Source organism: Gossypium arboreum, chromosome 2, assembly GCF_025698485.1.
Source record: "Gossypium arboreum isolate Shixiya-1 chromosome 2, ASM2569848v2, whole genome shotgun sequence".
Classification (NCBI taxonomy): Eukaryota; Viridiplantae; Streptophyta; class Magnoliopsida; order Malvales; family Malvaceae; genus Gossypium; species Gossypium arboreum.
The window spans coordinates 60,675,998-60,694,295 of NC_069071.1; the positions used below are offsets into that span (position 1 = coordinate 60,675,998).

General features: G+C 32.4%; 1 protein-coding gene and 1 pseudogene across 1 annotated transcript; one reads left to right on the plus strand and one right to left on the minus strand.

The window, feature by feature from the left end:
- Window positions 1-4,651: 4,651 nt before the first annotated feature.
- Window positions 4,652-5,346, minus strand: LOC108454857 (myb-related protein 306-like). Its single transcript, XM_017753461.2, is given in 3 exon segments — window positions 4,652-4,891; window positions 5,007-5,136; window positions 5,214-5,346. Coding segments are annotated over 3 exon segments (474 nt in total). The 3' UTR covers window positions 4,652-4,680.
- Window positions 5,280-8,814, plus strand: LOC108454856 (scarecrow-like protein 1; annotated as a pseudogene).
- The last annotated feature ends 9,484 nt before the right edge of the window (window positions 8,815-18,298 follow it).

Consider the following 18,298-nt stretch of genomic DNA (forward strand, 5'->3'; position numbering starts at 1 on the left):
TCGATGTTATCGAGCGATTTACGACTATTCGATCACTTTTCCTTTCCCTTATCCAACTTTGGTCCTCTAAGCTCTTGAGCTAATTCAAACAAATTTAACTTATTAAAGTCTCATTATGCTAGCTTATGGCGAATATGACAATGAATTTGATAGGTCATATGGCCACCTTTAGCTCAAATACAAAATGGTCATACGCATTTTTAATCACATTAAGCAATTTAATACCATTAATCTAACATTTTCTCATGTGTAACTTTATGACCGAATACACATATCATTAACTCAATATCAATTAACTAAGCACTTAAACAAATTCTCTTTAACTATACACACATTCGGCAATGACAAAGACAATTTAGCAAACCTTAAATTCAACTTATAACAATATATATATATACTCAATATTCAAAGTATTTAACATCACTTCACCATAATTTTTACATCATGGCCGTATGTTCCTTTGAACCATTTACCCTTACAAGGCATAAATTTCACCATCATATCTAACAAGCTTATAATCCCATGACCGAAACCTCTAACAACACCAATTAAAAGTACTTCATGGGTTTGAGGTAAAACCAAGAAAGAAACTCATAAATATCGAGATATAAGCACTAACATTGTTCATCTAGATTTAGCATGAAACAACATCCATCACCCTTATAATTACCATAGCGAAAACCTTACTCATTCCAAAATCCAAATCTCAACTTGGGTCACAAAATAACTTGATATCTCATCAACACAACATCAACACCAAGCAAGAATGATACATCCATGGCCGAGTGTCATCTCCATCACATAGCAAGATTTAGACCATGGGCTAGGTAGAACTCAAGCTAACAACTAAAACATGCATGCATCTCACGGAACATCATCAAACATACCTTAATCTAGATACAAGTATGGCCGAACCTCTTCAACCCTTTCTCCCCCTCCTTCCTTTGATTTTTCGGTCAAGAAGAAACAAATGAGAACTTTTTTTTTTCTTCTTTCAATTCACGGCAATGAAGGGGGCAACCACACATATTTTTTTTTTGTTTCTCCTCCTACTAACACTAATATTTTATTGCCCATGTTCTTTATTTTGTTATTCCTAACATAAGCATCAGCCTACTTTTGTAAAATGTTATCCTCCTACTCCAGGCACTCTTTGATAATCCTATGCATTTCAACAGTGTGCTCCGTAATGGTCTCGTCAACTTTGCCTCCATAATTATTCACCTTTCCCTCTCAGTAATGAGCTCGGTGGTGTACCCCTTTGCTTTTATTTCCATTACGGTGAGACGTTCGGTAAGATCCCCCTGTTTCTCGTTTATTACTTCATTTTATTCTCTCATCTTGTGATATAGCTCATGCAACCTATTCAACTCAACCTTCTTGTTTGCGAGCTCCTTATGGTGGGCCTTTGCATACCTCAACCCGATGGTGCTAACCTCGGATAATGGAAAATGCAAAGATGAGAGAGTTCCTACTCATCTAAATCTTTGCGCCATGAAAAGGGACCCCTAACAATCTCAGTAGGCACTTATTCAATAGCAGGGGCAAGAGAACTCCGAGGAACAAAAGGGGGAGTTTCTTCATCAATCACGATTGGAGAGCTCCCTTAGGTAATAGGTGGGAAGCTCACCACAAGGGGAGAGTGAGCCTGAGTGACCGCAACATCAGGACTAGCAACATCTCCTCTTATCTTTTGACGATACACCAACTAAGTACTACTCTCTTCCTTCTCGTTAGGAGGGTTAATGGGCACAACGCCAGTAGAAGTCTTATGCTTCTTGCGGCTACTGCTTATCAAAACATTGATGTCTATGGCCTTGTTGAGCTCACAAAAGGCTGTCAGTCTCACTTGAATTATCGTCGTAACCTTAATTACTCCCTGCACCAATAACAACTTTATGGTCAGTAGAAGCAGTTAACAAGCTAGTACTTTCCCTACCTCTCTTTTCTTGAATGAATTTAGGAAGAGTAAAAGGACGGAGCTTCATCCCGAAATAATGATAGAAGAAGCTCGTAATCTCCTCCTCACATCCCAACAGTATCCGGCCCAACTGATCATAGGAGCCATGAGGCCAAGTAGCCCCCACAGGCAGCCCACAAATTAACCGAGCGACCACCTCATTATCACCTGTTCTCCACCCATTAGGGTTAAGATCCTCTAGACAGAATTATCGTAGTGAGAATAGTCTCTCAATGACCCATATACAAAAAAATGATTCATCTCTCAACGATTAGATTCCTAAAGAGAACCAACGAACCAGATGCGAGCAAGCAGAAAACAATCTATCTTTTGATGGTCAGATGCACACACCCGACACTCAGCCTCACACGTGACAAGAGCGTGCCCAACAAGCTGTACTAAAATCTGACGCAATGGACCTAAGGCCTGCCACTTTGTAACGCCCTTTAAGCCCACTAAGGGGGATTGGTTTGTTATATATATCTGTAACTGCCAACCTAAATGTCCTAAAAGGATTCGAGTTTTTGACCCTTGACCTGAATGAACTCAATTCGGAAGAGGCGTACTCACCAATACAGCTCGCAAGAAGAGTTCGTGAGCATACCTCATTGGATGGGGTTGCAAACATTATTCACAAAAATGATTGCGGGCCCTACAAGTAATCCAAACTTGTAACCAACAGGTATGGAGCTTGCTGAGTATGTCTGCCTCAGGATCATAAAGGACCGTGTGCTACGCAAACACCTATCCAGTAAGCCAGAGGGCGTGCAGAGAATGTCAGCATCAGAGGTAGAGAATGTCAGTATTGAAGATCCTAAGACTAAGACAAAATGGTGGGCCCAATTACAAGCTGTAATAGTAACAATAAGAATATGTATAAAACCCCCAATATTCCGGATATAAGAAAAACACTTCAACAAACTTACTTTTTTATGCATATTTATCTCGAAATTCTCTAAAAGAAAGAAACAACAATGATAACATATTGAAAATATCAAAATGATGTAAAATTTGGTTTTGATATTATAATATAAAATATTGGTCTTTGATATTATAAGATACAAAATTTGGTTTTTAGTTATAAGGTTAATATATCAAAAAGTACTTAAACTATTATCCTTTATTTAAGTAAACTTTTATACTATTTTTGTAGCCTATATTTTAATATTAAAATATTTAAACTAATTTGGATTTAATATGGATATGAATTTAATGAGAATATTTTATTAAACAAAAAATAAACATATGATTTTTTTAAAATCTTTAATGATTTTATAATTATTTACAATTTATGATTTTTAAAATTTTAATTATTTTTAATATTCCTTCTTATAATTTTTAATAAATTTTATTTAAAAATAATAGATTAAATCCGAAACTAACACATTTTGTCATTTCTTTATTCCATCAATTAATTTTAATGCTCAACATAATCAAAGATAAAACTGTTAATCTATAAAAGTTTAATTAATTTTTTAAATTAACAATAAATACTTAATTAAATACAAATTAAATCCAAAAATTAATTAATTTTTAATTTTTTTCTTTTAAGAGTTGATTACACGTTTAACCTAACAATAAATAAACCAATCTTTATAAATGACCCCCACAAAATTGATCCTAAGAATAAGTCAATTAATTGAAAAAAGAAAGAACACAGTGATGGTGTGATTGGATCACACCACGGCAGCATGACATCATTCTGTCAAAACAAAGTTTCTCCGAGTCAGACAAGTTGGTATAGGTCCAGGAGAAATGCAAATGGAAGCAAAACAAAACAATTTTCCAACTCTTAAGAAATTAAGAAGTCTCAATAAGCTTCTTTCTGTCTCAAACCAAGAAAAAACGTTTGAGAGGTGAGCGAGGCCTGTTTAGAGTTGATCATGGGCCGGGCAGCCCGGACTGGCCCAAAGGCTCGCCCGAAAAATGAGAGGGTTTGGGTAAAAATATAGGTCCAAAAAATAGGCTTGGACAAAAAAAGAAGCCTGTTTAGAAAACAAGCCGGGCCTCGGGTAAGAGTTTTTGGCCCGAGCCCAGCCCCGCCAAATCAATTATATATTAATATATTTTATATTTTATTTTAATCATTTTAAAATTTTAATATAACTAGTTTTTATTACATTGTCAATTTGTGTATTGTTTTAATAATTGTTTTAGTATTATTTTATTTGTTTTAATATTTATTTTATATTTTTAAATATATTTGATTTATTATATTTTTAAATTTTTATTTAATGAAATAAGAAAAAAATTTAATATGGGTCGGGGCGGACTCGGGCCTAGTAATTTTTATTTCGTGCAGAGCTTAGACAAATTTTTAGGCCCATATTTTAGACCAACCAAGGCCTGGGCATAGTAGACGGGCCTAAAATTTTATCTGGGCCTGACCCGGTCCGGCCCATGATCACCTCTAGGCCTGTTTCTCACTATTAAAAAAGAAAATTTATGCTTGTTAATTATATATTCCAGAATATATATATTAGCTAAAACCCATTGCAACCTAACATTATAAATTTACAATTAATATTACCTTATCTGAGTGTTTCTTTATTTTATTTAGGTTTAATTGAACAAAAGGTAACTAAAGTTAGTTTGAATTAGATATTTAAATTATTTTTAATGATCTAGGTGCTTGAATTTTAATTTCGTTAATAAAAAGTTGATATTTGCGTTATACGCCAACAAATCAAATTTTATCAATAAAATATAATTAAATAAATTTATTTTAATATTTCTATTAATATTAAATAAAAAATCCCTCCCCCGTCCCTCTCCCTCTCCCTCGCTGCTGCTGCTGCAGATGGGAACCCATATCTGCAATAACCTTCATTGCCATGGAGTTTCTTCAGCTTCTTCTTCAGATGAGTGTTCCAGTAGTTTTTAATGTCATTGTCTGTCCTTTGCGGCAACTAAGATGCTTTTGCAGCCTATCTGCAGCAATATTAAAACTCCCCATTTATTCATTTCCATCTAGGATTAAACATATACAGCATTTATTTGGTTTAATGAAATCAGAGAAAAAAAAAAGGACAGATAAATTAATTACCTGTTGGCTAAAAGAGCTTGAAGGTGGATTATCATTTTCTCTTCATGTTCTGTAAAGTTACCCCTTCGGATCCCCGGCCTCAAGTAATTAGGCCATCTAAGCCTGCAACTCTTGCTACATCTGAGCAACCCTGGTAAATAAAAAATTCATAAACTTGTTGAGTGTTGATTTCAATTGCTTAATGATTTAATCCAAAAGATGAAAAACCTGTATTGGTAGGAAGAGTTCTCCAATTCCCAGGACCATGTTCTTGAATATAAGACGTCAAGACGATATCTTCTTCAGGAGTCCATGATCCCTTATTCACACCGACTTTGTAACAGCAAGATGGTCTCCCCATTATCAGTTACCTTCTGAAAACCTCAAGCAGCAGAGAGGGAGAGGGACAGGGGAGGGGGGAGGTAACTTTTTATTTTATTTTATTTAATATATATAAATATTAAAATAAATTTTTAATTATATTTTAGGCAGACGATGAAATGGCAGAATTTGTTTGATTGGCTAACATGTTTTTTTTTAACAGTACTAACTGCGGCTATCAATTTCAAAATCAAGTTCAGATATCCGGATCAATAAAAAAATAGTTCAAGGTACATGTCTAATTAAGCCTTTTGTTTATTTCAGTCATACCTAACCTAATAATCTAAAATTGTTCCTCTTTGTTGGTTCTTTTTTAAAGAGTATATAATTAACGAATAACAAAAAAGGGAGGTATATTTGATTTTGGGTTGGTATTTATTATCTTGAATATATAGTCAAAGCCTCTGTTACACAATTCGGAGACTCATCTTTATCTTGGTCTAGGGTTATCCACTGAATTGCAGGATTTGGCTGTTGAATAATGATCTTTGCTGCATCCGTTTGAGGTCTTTCTCATGTATCAGGTACAGGGGCTTAAACCCTTGTAGTTTTGATCTTCTTCCTTTTTATTTCCTTTTTCACTTATAGTTGATTCTTAAGCCTTGAAATGTATATGTTGTCAGTGGCTTGTTTTAAAATTAATGGTCTTACGATACCTGGATGTGTTTGTATGTTGAAAATCCCAGAATTTGATTGTTTACCTGTCCCCTGTATGTTCCCTATTCTTTTTATCATTTTCCTTCTTCAAAATCCATTTTTTCAAGGAACCTAGTCAGTAACTATTTGGTAGATTTATTTTCAGATTTCATTTTTGGTCATGTTCCTTCTCGGGTTTATGATTTTACTGAGTCTTCTTTTCTGCACTCTCAACCGTAATCTGTGCTTCCACCTTCAGAGATTAACTACCTTCTCTGTTATTATACGTTAATGATGATAACAAATCATGGGAAAATTGTTCTGTTACTACTGATTAGTTACCTCGGTCTTTGGCCTCCTTGTTAAGATGAAAATCCCTAAAATAAGTTACATTTCTGAGTTTTTCCACCATTTTCGGCTACCAATGTCATAACTAGGAAAAAGCCGAAGGTTTCCGTTTCCGTCATAATTGGTTTGGTACTAAATTGCTTGACTTTACACCATCCCCACATGTGATTGATCGAGCACCAAATATCTGATGGTCAGCTAAACACTGAACTTTTCCCATCTTTCAACGGCTAATAGGTGATGTGGTCTGTGACTTACTAAGGGAAACTTGTTCATGCTTATTTGCGTTACCTTGCTGTCGATGATTAGTCATACAGTGCAAATTATCTCATTTTTACTCATAAGCTATTCTCTGGTCTTGTGTCTTAAGTAACATCTGTGTGCCATTAAACGTTCCTCACTAAGAATCTCTGAGAAATGACTGTCCAACTTCTACTTGGAATCTGTCTCGGAGGATTCATTTTATAATACTACGATCCAGAGAGTTGAAACCATGTCTTTAGTAAGGTCTGCAGATCCAGCTACTGCAGCATATAGAAATACGAAGCTTTATTCAATACAGGGTATCAGTGACAGTTCTGGCTTGTCCGCTCAAATGTTTGGATCGGATAGGCATAATCCTGTATACATCAATGATTCTTACAGCAGTGAGAGCTACAAGAAGTGCTTCCTTGACTCTCCAACGGAAGAGCTTATTCATTCATCTAGTTCTGGGATTTCAGGAAGTTCATTTCGCCCACAGGATGGCTCTTCTTACAAGCTAAGAGGTAGTTCATGCCATCTCCAATAACTGCTCAATAGCCTTCAAACTATTCTGTTTAATTAATTTGATCCCTTGATATCTTTCAATCGGATTTTTTTTTTTAAATTAGATTACTTGGAAATCCAAAGCCTAGATACGTTAGACTCTGATACAGATAAGATGAAACTGAAACTCCAAGAACTGGAGAGAGCACTGCTGGCTGATAAATATATTTATGAAGATGTTGACATGTTTGATGCTGGTCTAAGCATGGAAATAGATGGTGAATGGTCTGATCCTATCAGGACAGATCAGTCGCTCCATGACTCACCCAAGGAGTCGTCATCCTCAGGTTCATGTCACAGTAGCATCAGCAGCAACAAAGAGGTATCACATGCTTCATCTAAAATTCCCAAGCAGATGCTTATTCACTGTGCTGCTGTACTATCAGAAGGAAACATTGAAGAACCTTCATCCATAACAAATGAGCTTCGCCAGATGGTGTCAATTCAAGGAGATCCTCCTCGGAGAATTGCGGCCTACATCTTGCAGCTCGCATGGCTGCATCTGGAAAATATCTTTATAAAGCTTTAAGATGCAAAGAACCCCATTCTTCTGATAGGCTTGCTGCAATGCAAATCCTCTTCGAAGTGTGCCCTTCTTTTAAATTTGGGTTCATGGCAGCAAATGGTGCAATTATGGAGGCGTTTAAAGATGAAAAGAGAGTACATACAATAGATTTTGATATAAATCAAGGTAGTCAATATATTGCTCTGATTCAAAACAATTGCTAAGTTCCCTGTAAGCAGCCTCAGTTAAGGTTAACAGGGGTTGATGACCCCGAATCAGTTCAACGTCTTAACGGAGGTTTCAAAATTGTTGGACTAAGACTTAAGAAACTAGCAGAAGCACTTGTTGTGCCATTTGAGTTTCAAGCCATTCCCTCTCGCACTTCACTTGTGACTCTGTCTATGCTGGATTACCGACCAGGCGAAGCACTTGTAGTGAACTTTGCATTTCAACTCCACCACATGCCTGATGAGAGTGTTTCAACTACAAATCAGCGGGACCAGCTTCTTAGGATGGTAAAGGGCTTGAATCCAAAACTTGTTACTGTTGTTGAGCAAGATGTAAATACGAACACATCACCTTTTTTCCCTCGGTTTATTGAAGCATATAGTTACTACTCTGCCGTCTTCGAGTCTCTCGATGCAACTCTTCCACGAGAGAGTCAGGACAGGATGAACGTTGAGAAGCAGTGCCTGGCAAGGGACATAGTCAACATTGTTGCTTGTGACGGAGAGGAAAGAATAGAGCGATACGAGGTTGCAGGAAAGTGGAGGGCAAGAATAATGATGGCTGGATTCACATCTCATCCGATGAGTCAGAATGTGATTGATATGATCTGGAAGCATATCAAGGAGTATTGTGACAGGTACAAGCTGAAGGAGGACTTGGGGCCGCTTCATTTTGGTTGAGAAGACAAAAGCCTGATTGTTGCTTCGGCATGGAGGTAGGATTGTCCGGTATCTGGTTTAGTTTAGTTTCTCTAGGGTTATCGTAACTTTTTTTTTTTAATATTATTTTTTATTTCTGGGAAAAGACTTGGTTTTTGGTGGTGATGTAAAATCTCAGGGATGAGTAGGGATTGCTAATTATCTAATATTTTTTTCGAATAATATATGTTTCAATTTGAAATATTTCTTTTGGAGCTTAGTAAAATGTTAATTAGCAAGGTTTTAGTCTTTTCTATCAATCATTGGTATGCATGTAAAATTTTTTTACCTGCTTATAAACCTCTTAGATATAATAAAATTCAATCTTGGTAGCATTTCGTATGAACAAAATCAATCAATTATTAAAAGTTTGAAACTTTAGAGGTTCTATTTGCAAAAGAAAAAGAACAATATATAAACATAATTATTTAAATGTATATTTGTTTGGATTGTCAGAAACACTTCTTTAAACAACTAAGAGCAACAACTAATGCTTATAATTAAGAAATTTTAATTATTGAAGATTCAACCTTTCAATTATATGAAATTTATCCGACATTATTTTTTAAAAAATGTTCTAACAATAGTTTAGTCCCTTTTAAGCTAGTTTACCCAATCATGTTAAAAAATTCGAGCTCTATTTCTTGTAAGAACATTGATCCATATCCTTTTGTTTGTTATTAGATGCTCAACAATAATTATCAGAAAAGACAAGCATGAAAGAATTCCATAACCCTTGCAAACAATCTGAAGGTTCTGAAGATTCTATGTTGATCACCGCTTCTGTTCAACATGTCTCACAATTGGTTGATCAACTAGCGAATGTTGGCCAACCAGTTGCTCTTGACGACATTCTTCACATCCTCAATGGCTCGTGGCCATATTATGATTTCGATGTCACCGCCATTTAAGCTGTTGGAATGTTGCACAATAATTTTTCGAATAGAAATATAAGATCAATTTGCTGTTACCCAATTATTACAGTTTTTATACTTAAAATAAGATAACAAAGCTCGAGGTGGGGATCATGTTGCTTTTTTGAGTTGATATATGCTCTGTTGGTAATAAAAATCCGTGCAAACAAGTTTTTATTATACGTCATCCTTAAGGCACAATAAGTTCAATCATCCACTGCAAATATTGTTAATCTGCACAAATTAGAAGATAGGAGCTCCATCAAAATGATACTTTCTTTACCCAAATAATTAAAACTTTTAAAAAATTTAAAAATAACTTCAAAGGTAATAAAAACAATTTAAGAAAAATTTCCGAAATAACTTTACTATTTATACTTCAAGATCGAAGTAACTTTCAAATGGAGGCATCTGAAATTAGAATAGAGCTTTTTTTTCTTCCCTTTAGTAAAATATTTCAACAATTTCTCACTTATTTTACTAATAATATGTAAGTATTAATTTTTCAAGTGAGGATAAAAAATTATGCATAATGCGAAAGTCAATGGCTTGAACTTACACCAATAGTACGTTTGGTTAGCTGTAATAGAATAGGATTGTAATTGAATAGAGCTGTAATGGAATAGAGCTGTAATAAGTAATTCAATTGTTTGGTTGAATGGAATGGAATAGAATTGTAATAGTATTCCTGTGTTTGGTTGAATGAAATGATGTTGTAATAGCGCACAAGGAAAAAAACTAAAATGACCAGAATACCCTTAGTAGAGTTTTTTTTAAGGTAGATGATTATTGTTATTAAATTTTAATAAAATTATTATTAAAATAATTTAATAAAAATAATAAATAGTTTAACTATATTTTAACATAATTATTATTAAATATAATTTAATAAAAATATAATTTAATAACATTCTTAATATAATTATTATTATATGAATTAAAAAATCAAAATATATAATACTATAAAAATATATATAATCTACTTTATTATTTTTAAACGCAATACATATTTAATGTGTTAAAATATCATTCTTGAAACAAATAATTTAATTATTCTACAATAAAACTAATTAAATATTAGAAGTAATAAATAGCTCATTGCTAAAAAGTAATAAATAACTTGAGAATTATATTTCATATCCAAGCATAATATTCATATATTAACAAAAAGTTACATGATTTCATTAGTTTATATGTCATAATCCATATGTTTTAAAATTTTACATAAAAAGTTACATCATTGTAATGACATTCTATCATGTTATTATACCATCCAAATATTACAAACACAAAAGTTACCAAAATATCAACACAACCATGATTTTTAATGGTCAAGAAGAAATCTTGACCCATTCCAATCGCATGCAATGAAGGTAAACTAAAGAAAATGAGCATTTGCGTTGGATGATCCGGAATTTTGCTCAATGCTCGATAGCGTTCATCCTCGCTTAAACCTTCCACTTCACATAATGTTGGATATAATTTCAGAGCACTTTCTTGAATGGTCATTTCTGAATTTTGTTGAATTACCACTTCGGATGCAATACTCTTACTGATTTCAAGGCCAACGGTCCGTATATTTTCCGCCAATAAAGCGGCAGATCATTAAATGAAGTAGAAAAATCACTTGCATCGTAAATCTTTTTTTCTTCTTTAAAATGCGAATCACCTTGGTTTCTAGTGGTTGCGGTTACAGTTGCGATTTTGTAGTTGAAAGATCCATGTCATCTAAAGAAACATCACCGGATCCATGGAAATCGTTTCTTTCTTCATGAGTATTTGTAGCAGCTACATCCTCAACATTTATTTCTTCAATAATATCAGTAGTTGTTTGAGCATCTTTTCCAATGGCTCGATCTTTTTGCGTAGATGGCAGTAAGTTGGTCATAATAAGGGAAACTCCGATGTCTGAATTGAGCTGCTTCTTTATGACTCTATAAAAATGAGAAATTCATATTAGATATAAGTTTTGTCAAAATAAGATAATACAGACTTGAAATAATTCTTACATTTATATATGAGTTCCACACCGCATCTTCAGCAACAACAAGCTGCCTATGCTTATCCCAACCAAAGCTGCTATTGTTTTTTCCATTAAGCATGTCATAAACAATTGACCAATCCCTTTTCAATGTCCTAATCCTCGATTCAAGATTAGGTTTAGCCTTCAGCATGGCATTGGGTAAAACTTTTTCTAACATTTTTCTAACTCATTTAAATAGCCGATTTTGAATCCAGTATCAGCATTAAAGGTTCCAGCATTGTGCAAGTCGACCATACAAGCAACCAACATAGCATCTTCTTCTGGAACCCATTTCCTTTTGGTTCCTCGAGAACTTTGGGAAGAAACACTTGATTGGGAAAAACCTGACACAACTATCTTAAAAAAAAATGCAAATGAAAATTAAGTTCAATATTATGCATTAAAAGGTCAACACTTTATAAAATTATAACATATGATGAATCAAAAGAAAATAAATTATCATTCAACAAGTCTAGTACAATACAAAAAAAAAATTCAAACACCACCAAAGTTTCATAAACTAGATATATGAAATAACATAAACAACTTAAATGTTTACTATTTTTACCATAAACCTAACTAATTTCTAGATGCTTGCCATTCATCGAACATTTGGTTGGCTAGTTCCATCCTCCAAGTAGCCCATGCATCCGACGGATGAATATTTATGATATTCGGTTCATTTTCATCTATCATATTACTAGGTAATCCTTCTCCCAACTCCTCTTCAATAGGATCAAGACTCATATAGGTTCGAATAAAATTATGGAGCAAACAACATGCAATAATAATTCTATTATGCACTCTTACAGGATAAAATGATGGACTCCTAAGTATTCCCAATCTAAGTTTTAATAACCCAAAACATCTTTCAATAACATTACTGTAAAGCATGTTTCATATTGAAAAATTCTTCCGAGTACTTGGTTGGTAACCCCGACGCCACTCATTCAAATGATATCTTTGTCCTCTAAAAGGAGCAAGAAATCCTCACAATTTGTGTATCCAAGATCAACAAGATAATAACAACCTATAAAAAGAAACTATTTGTCATGGTTAATTTCCCAAAAAAGTATGATCTTAAAAATTAATTCAAATTCCTCTAATTTTTGCAATTTACCATGAGGAACTTTTAGTCCATGTCTCCTACTAATGGCATCTCGAAGAACTCGCCCATCAGCAACAGAACCTTCCCAACCAGGAAGAACATAAACAAATTGCATATCAGGTGTACAAACACCTAACATATTTGTTGCTATGTCACCTTTTCACTTTCGATATCTAGGTTTATCAACTGTTGGAACCCTAATCTTGAGGTGGGTTCTATCTAAAGCACCTAATCAATTCTGCATCACATGTATAAAATCTCAAGTTAGAATACTATATTTAAATCCAAATGTACTAAATTATATACGAGCTATATATAGAACTCACTCTGATACCTTAAACCATTTCCACCTTGGGTCTGTAGAATTAGCTGTAATTGGCTCTGCCTTTTTAAATAACACATCTTGTAAGCGTATGACACAATTTAAAACATTGTGAAATGATCTGCTACCAGTTTCCCCAGACCTATTAAAGTGATGCTTGATAACTCGATTTTTAAGGTGATGAGAAATGATATGTAAAAACATTGCCACTTGTTCATCAACAAGCATGTTCCTTGACGACTTCAATTCCCCTAAAGTTTGTAACATCTCAGATAGTTTAAAAAAGGTAGTTCTATTCATCCTAACTTGTTCAATACACGTCTTGTCACTAGCATATACAAGTCTTTTCACATAATTTCGTTTTGCATAAAAATCTAAAATATAGGATCTAACTCTTGGCCTATAAGTATGTAGGCTATGAATGGCACCCAATGCAACTAAGAAACAACTCACAACTGTACACATTTGCAACCATATTGTAATAGCAAGACCAATTCGTTTACGCCTCTCATTTTGTACTATTAAAGGCAGACGAGCCATTACTGCAAGATATTAAAGTGTTACATATCTTCAAATCGTAGTAAAAGGGTCACATTTCTCCAATACTAATTTCAATAACAGTAAAACAAAATCAAAGAATTTAATTGCCAAAGAACTTATAGTGATTCAGTGAATACAAGATGCTCAACTCTGGGTGAGGAAGCAATCAAACAAGCCAAAAAAGAAGAGGAAGCAATAACAAACTGTCAAAGAAAAAATGAACAATACATATTAATAAATAAGATAAGTCTATTTAAAAATATATTTGCTTATGTATAAGTAAATAATTTATCAAGCATTTAGTAGTGTATAATAATAATATCATTTTCAAAGTTTCAAAGTTTGTTGCAACTGAAATTCGATCTTATTTTCAAAGAATTTCATGTTTATTTATATAAATACAATTATCCAAAATGTTTTTTGAATACTCACATCTTTTAACAATAGATATAATTATTCAAATAAGTTTAAGAGGCACAACTTTTAATAACTAAGAAACATAACTCAATACTTATACTCCTTCACTTACAATTGTTAACTCACTTATAACATTTTACATGTAGTCGTCATTGAATGAACCGATTGTAATTATTGATTGAACTTCAAAATCCAATATATATGATTTAGTATATAATGTATTTTTTAATATTTTATAACATACTTATTTTGCTTATAGAAAAACTCTGCAGGTAATACATATGGAGTTGTGTTGAGTAAGGTATGACTATAAACATGTGGTATAGGAAAGAAATCCAAGCAAAGCCAAACTAGTCAATTTTATTGACTCCTCCAATGTTTGCCTTTTGTGTCATGTATCTTGTTTTGTTTTCTTTGTTTGAAAGCGGAACCCAATAAATTGATCTTAAAGGAAGAGGAAGCCACATGAGTTTTATCACTTTACATCAAACTTGTCGCCCATTAAATTTCTTTTCTTTCTTTATTTTATCATTTTATGAAAACCTTTATTTTACTAAATATTAAAATCAAACTCAAATACTTAATTAAGACAAAATAAAACTTAAATATCGAAATGAATATTAAAACCGAACTCCAATACTAAATTGGATATTAAAACTAAAAGCAAATATCAAATAATAGATTAACTCTTATATATATATATATATATATATATATATATATATAAAGCTACTACTTCATATATAATATTCATATTATTTATTTCTTTTAATGTGCAAATTGCAATTTGTTTTATATATAATATTCATATTATTCATATATAATATTTTATTTCTTTTTTTAAAATATAATTTAAGGATAAATGAAAAAATGTCAATTTTGGTTATAGAATAAAAATTTCAACTGTAACAAATAATTATTTAATAAATATATATGAATTAGAGAGAAAAGATATTGAAAATGCTGAAAAAGGACTTTTACTGTTCCCCATGCATTATTTATTGAATGTTATAAAATTGTTCATACAACTTTCCAAGTTTTTTCTCATCAAACTTATAAACAGCTAAGGAATTTATTTTGTTCAATTAGGATGATCTAATTTTTAACAGTTGCTCAACTGATTATAATTCCATAACTTCAAACAAAAACAAATTATAACTCCATTAAAATTAAGAGTCAAAGTTAATAACTTGCAGAACCCAATCCACAATATTAGCAGGTTTTCTGTATGGACAAAACCCAATTTTTATATTTAGTTAACTTGTTGAAAAAATATTAGAGAGAGAGAGAGAGAGAGAGCAAATATGCAGAAACCCCATTTTTTTTGTCGATTCCTTAGCCAACAAAAATGTTTTCTTTTTGCATGGAAATTCAGACATCGAATCATCAAACATATATCCACTGCAAAATTTGTCATTGCAAGACAGCTTAAACACAAAAGAATCCTCAGATATGTATGTTTTTTTTTATTCATATATCTCCTCTCATGTGCTAGTCTCATGCCAACAACACCAAGCAAAAAACTAATTAAGATATGCACCACGAAACAAAGTTGTTTGATATGGTACAGTGTGGATTAAACAAATTAAACTCAAAAACAAAAATATATAACTTCTATCTAATCTCTCTATATATTTTAAACCAGAGAAAAAAAAGTATAATAGAGGTCTGTTGTTGTTCAGCTAATCTTATACAGTTGCCATTAGGAAAACCAGCAATCTAAGATCACATCATGTGACCTTTTATTGCCAACTAGCTTAATTTGATTCCATTTGCTCATCTTTGTGATGCTTAAACAACTTCAATAATTAATAAATACATGAGACATCCAGTTCATGTGATGAGAGATAGATCCATTTGTAATCATCTTCTTGATTTGTTTCTGTTTTAATTTAAAAGGAAATAAAAAAAAAAGAGAGTAATTAATTAAGATGACAAGTATAGCCCTAAAATTGCAATCAAGATCCACTACTTTCAAGCTTTTTACATTTATAGGTATATGTTAAATGTGGATCAACTGATTTAGAACTTGAAAAAGTTACCTAACATTGTTGCAGAAGATGAAAAAAGAAAGGAGAGATGATGCCCCCCCATTCATGTTATAACACAAACATAATATAATATTACAAACATAACCTTTTTATTTCCTTACACCAAAAGGTTTTCCAAGTTGAGTTTCACTAAGAAAAAGTGAACAAAAAAAGGTAGACATTGGACAAAGAGGGACCATTTAGATTGTTATATGGTTTTTATTTCATCTCTGTTTAAACTGAGTGCCCTTTGTCTCTTCTTTTAACGCTTTGTTTCCCTTTATTTTTATTCTTTTCATTGTTTTCTGGCTTTCATACATATTTTCTTTTCCACTTTTTTTTGGAGGTTTCCTTAGATTAACATGTTATGTATCTATCAACTCTTGGCTAGAGATTGTGAAAAAACAAGTTTCAAATATTCGAATATTGGAAATTGGTGTTATATATATTACAAGTGAACCTTATAGGGTCCACTAACTAGTGGTGAATATCTAACAATGTTACAAGAAATGTGCATTGGTACTTTGGGTTTGCTGGTATATACTAGTGGGTAAGAATTTATGGTCAAATTAAAGGGTAGGTATCGTCAATAGATGGAGGTGGAGCAGAGCAAAAATAGTACTGTTTTATGATTATGCATATTTAGCAATTTCGTTATATATGAATAAAAATTTCACCCCATTTTCTAAAGAAACCTCAGATATGTATGTTTTTTTTTTTTATTCCAGCTAAGGAAAGGATCTCAAGTCTGAGTGGAAGGCTATCCCACAATCCTTCATGAAACCCTCGAAACATAACCAAAGATTCCCATCACTAAAATCACCACCAACAATTTGCCTCATTAAACACACTAACAAACTATCAATTCCTGTAGCAGAAACATCAACCATTTCTTTAACCCAAATTAATTGTTCCTTTACCGAATCAACAAGTTTTCCATACAATTTATTAACAATTCCAACAAGTAATCTTAAAAACAGCTTATACCTATCAATGACAATAGCATGTAAGTGCTTAATAGGGTTCGATTAAAACAGTATTCTTGGGGATCTGGGATAGTTAACAAAAAGAGGGTCTTAATTTCGATTGAAGAAGGTCAAAAGCTTACCTTGTCAGCGAACTGCTTCACTCGATTCAGCACCGATTTAACATCTGGGTGTTGGATCGATAGCCTTTTCCTTTCACACTGAAGTCGGATTTTCTCGAGAAAACTGAGAAATCTGGTTTTCAATGCGTTTTCGTTGAGAGGAACTTGATTTCAACCGGAGCTTGAGGATGAATTTGTGGAGGCTAAGAGGACTGTTGGAAGGAAATGGGAATCAGAGGTGAAAAAAAAGAAAAAAAAATGCTCAGATGAAAAAGAAATGAGAAGGGTATAGATGAAAACTTTTAACGCTGAATTGGTATTCTGTGGGGGGAGGCATGAATTGTAAACGGTGATTTTACCTGGAATAAGACTGTAATGCATAGGGCTGTAATAGCCCATTCAACCAACCAAACAATGTAATAAGGTTGGGCCCACTGAATAAGGCTGTAATGGTAAACCATTACAGCCAACCAAACAAGCTGCAAGTGTTTAATAATTTTTACTCTTAAATCAACAGTGAATTAAATCTTGAATTCAAACTACTTTGGCGAAACAAAAGAGTAAAATCAACTGAAAACAATGATTAAAGAAAATAAATTGAAATTTATTTTTTATATTAGGTAAAAGAATAGAGCTGCAATGAAATAAGACTGTAATGAAATAAAGCTGTAATGGAATTGAGCTGTAATCAGTAATTCAATTGTTTGGTTGAATACAATGGAATAAAAATGTAATGATATTATTGTGTTTGGTTAAATGAATTAGATATGTAATAGCATAAGGAAAAATTAAAATAACCATAATACCCTTAGTAGAATTTTTTTAGATATGGTTATTGTTATTAAATTTTAATAAGATTATTATTAAATATAATTTAATAAAAATAAAAATAAATAATTTAATCATACTTTAATATAATTATTATTAAATACAATTTAATAACATTCTTAATATAATTATTTTATATTCATTTATATTAATTTTTTATTTTTATATTTAACTATATTAAAATATTTAAAATATTTTATTTACTACATTTTAAAATAGTACACTATTATTTGAATCCATTGCTTCTCAAGTTGTCTCAATTTTATGATTTCAACGAAGTTTCATTTGTTATTTACATAATTTTTATATAAAACTTTTTACGTGTTATAATCTAAAATTAATTAATTGCATTAAACATGAAATTTTTATTAAAAAGAAAAAGAAAAAGTCACAAAGCATCAAAAAGAAAAAAGCATCTTTTTATTTTTCTTTTTTCAAATG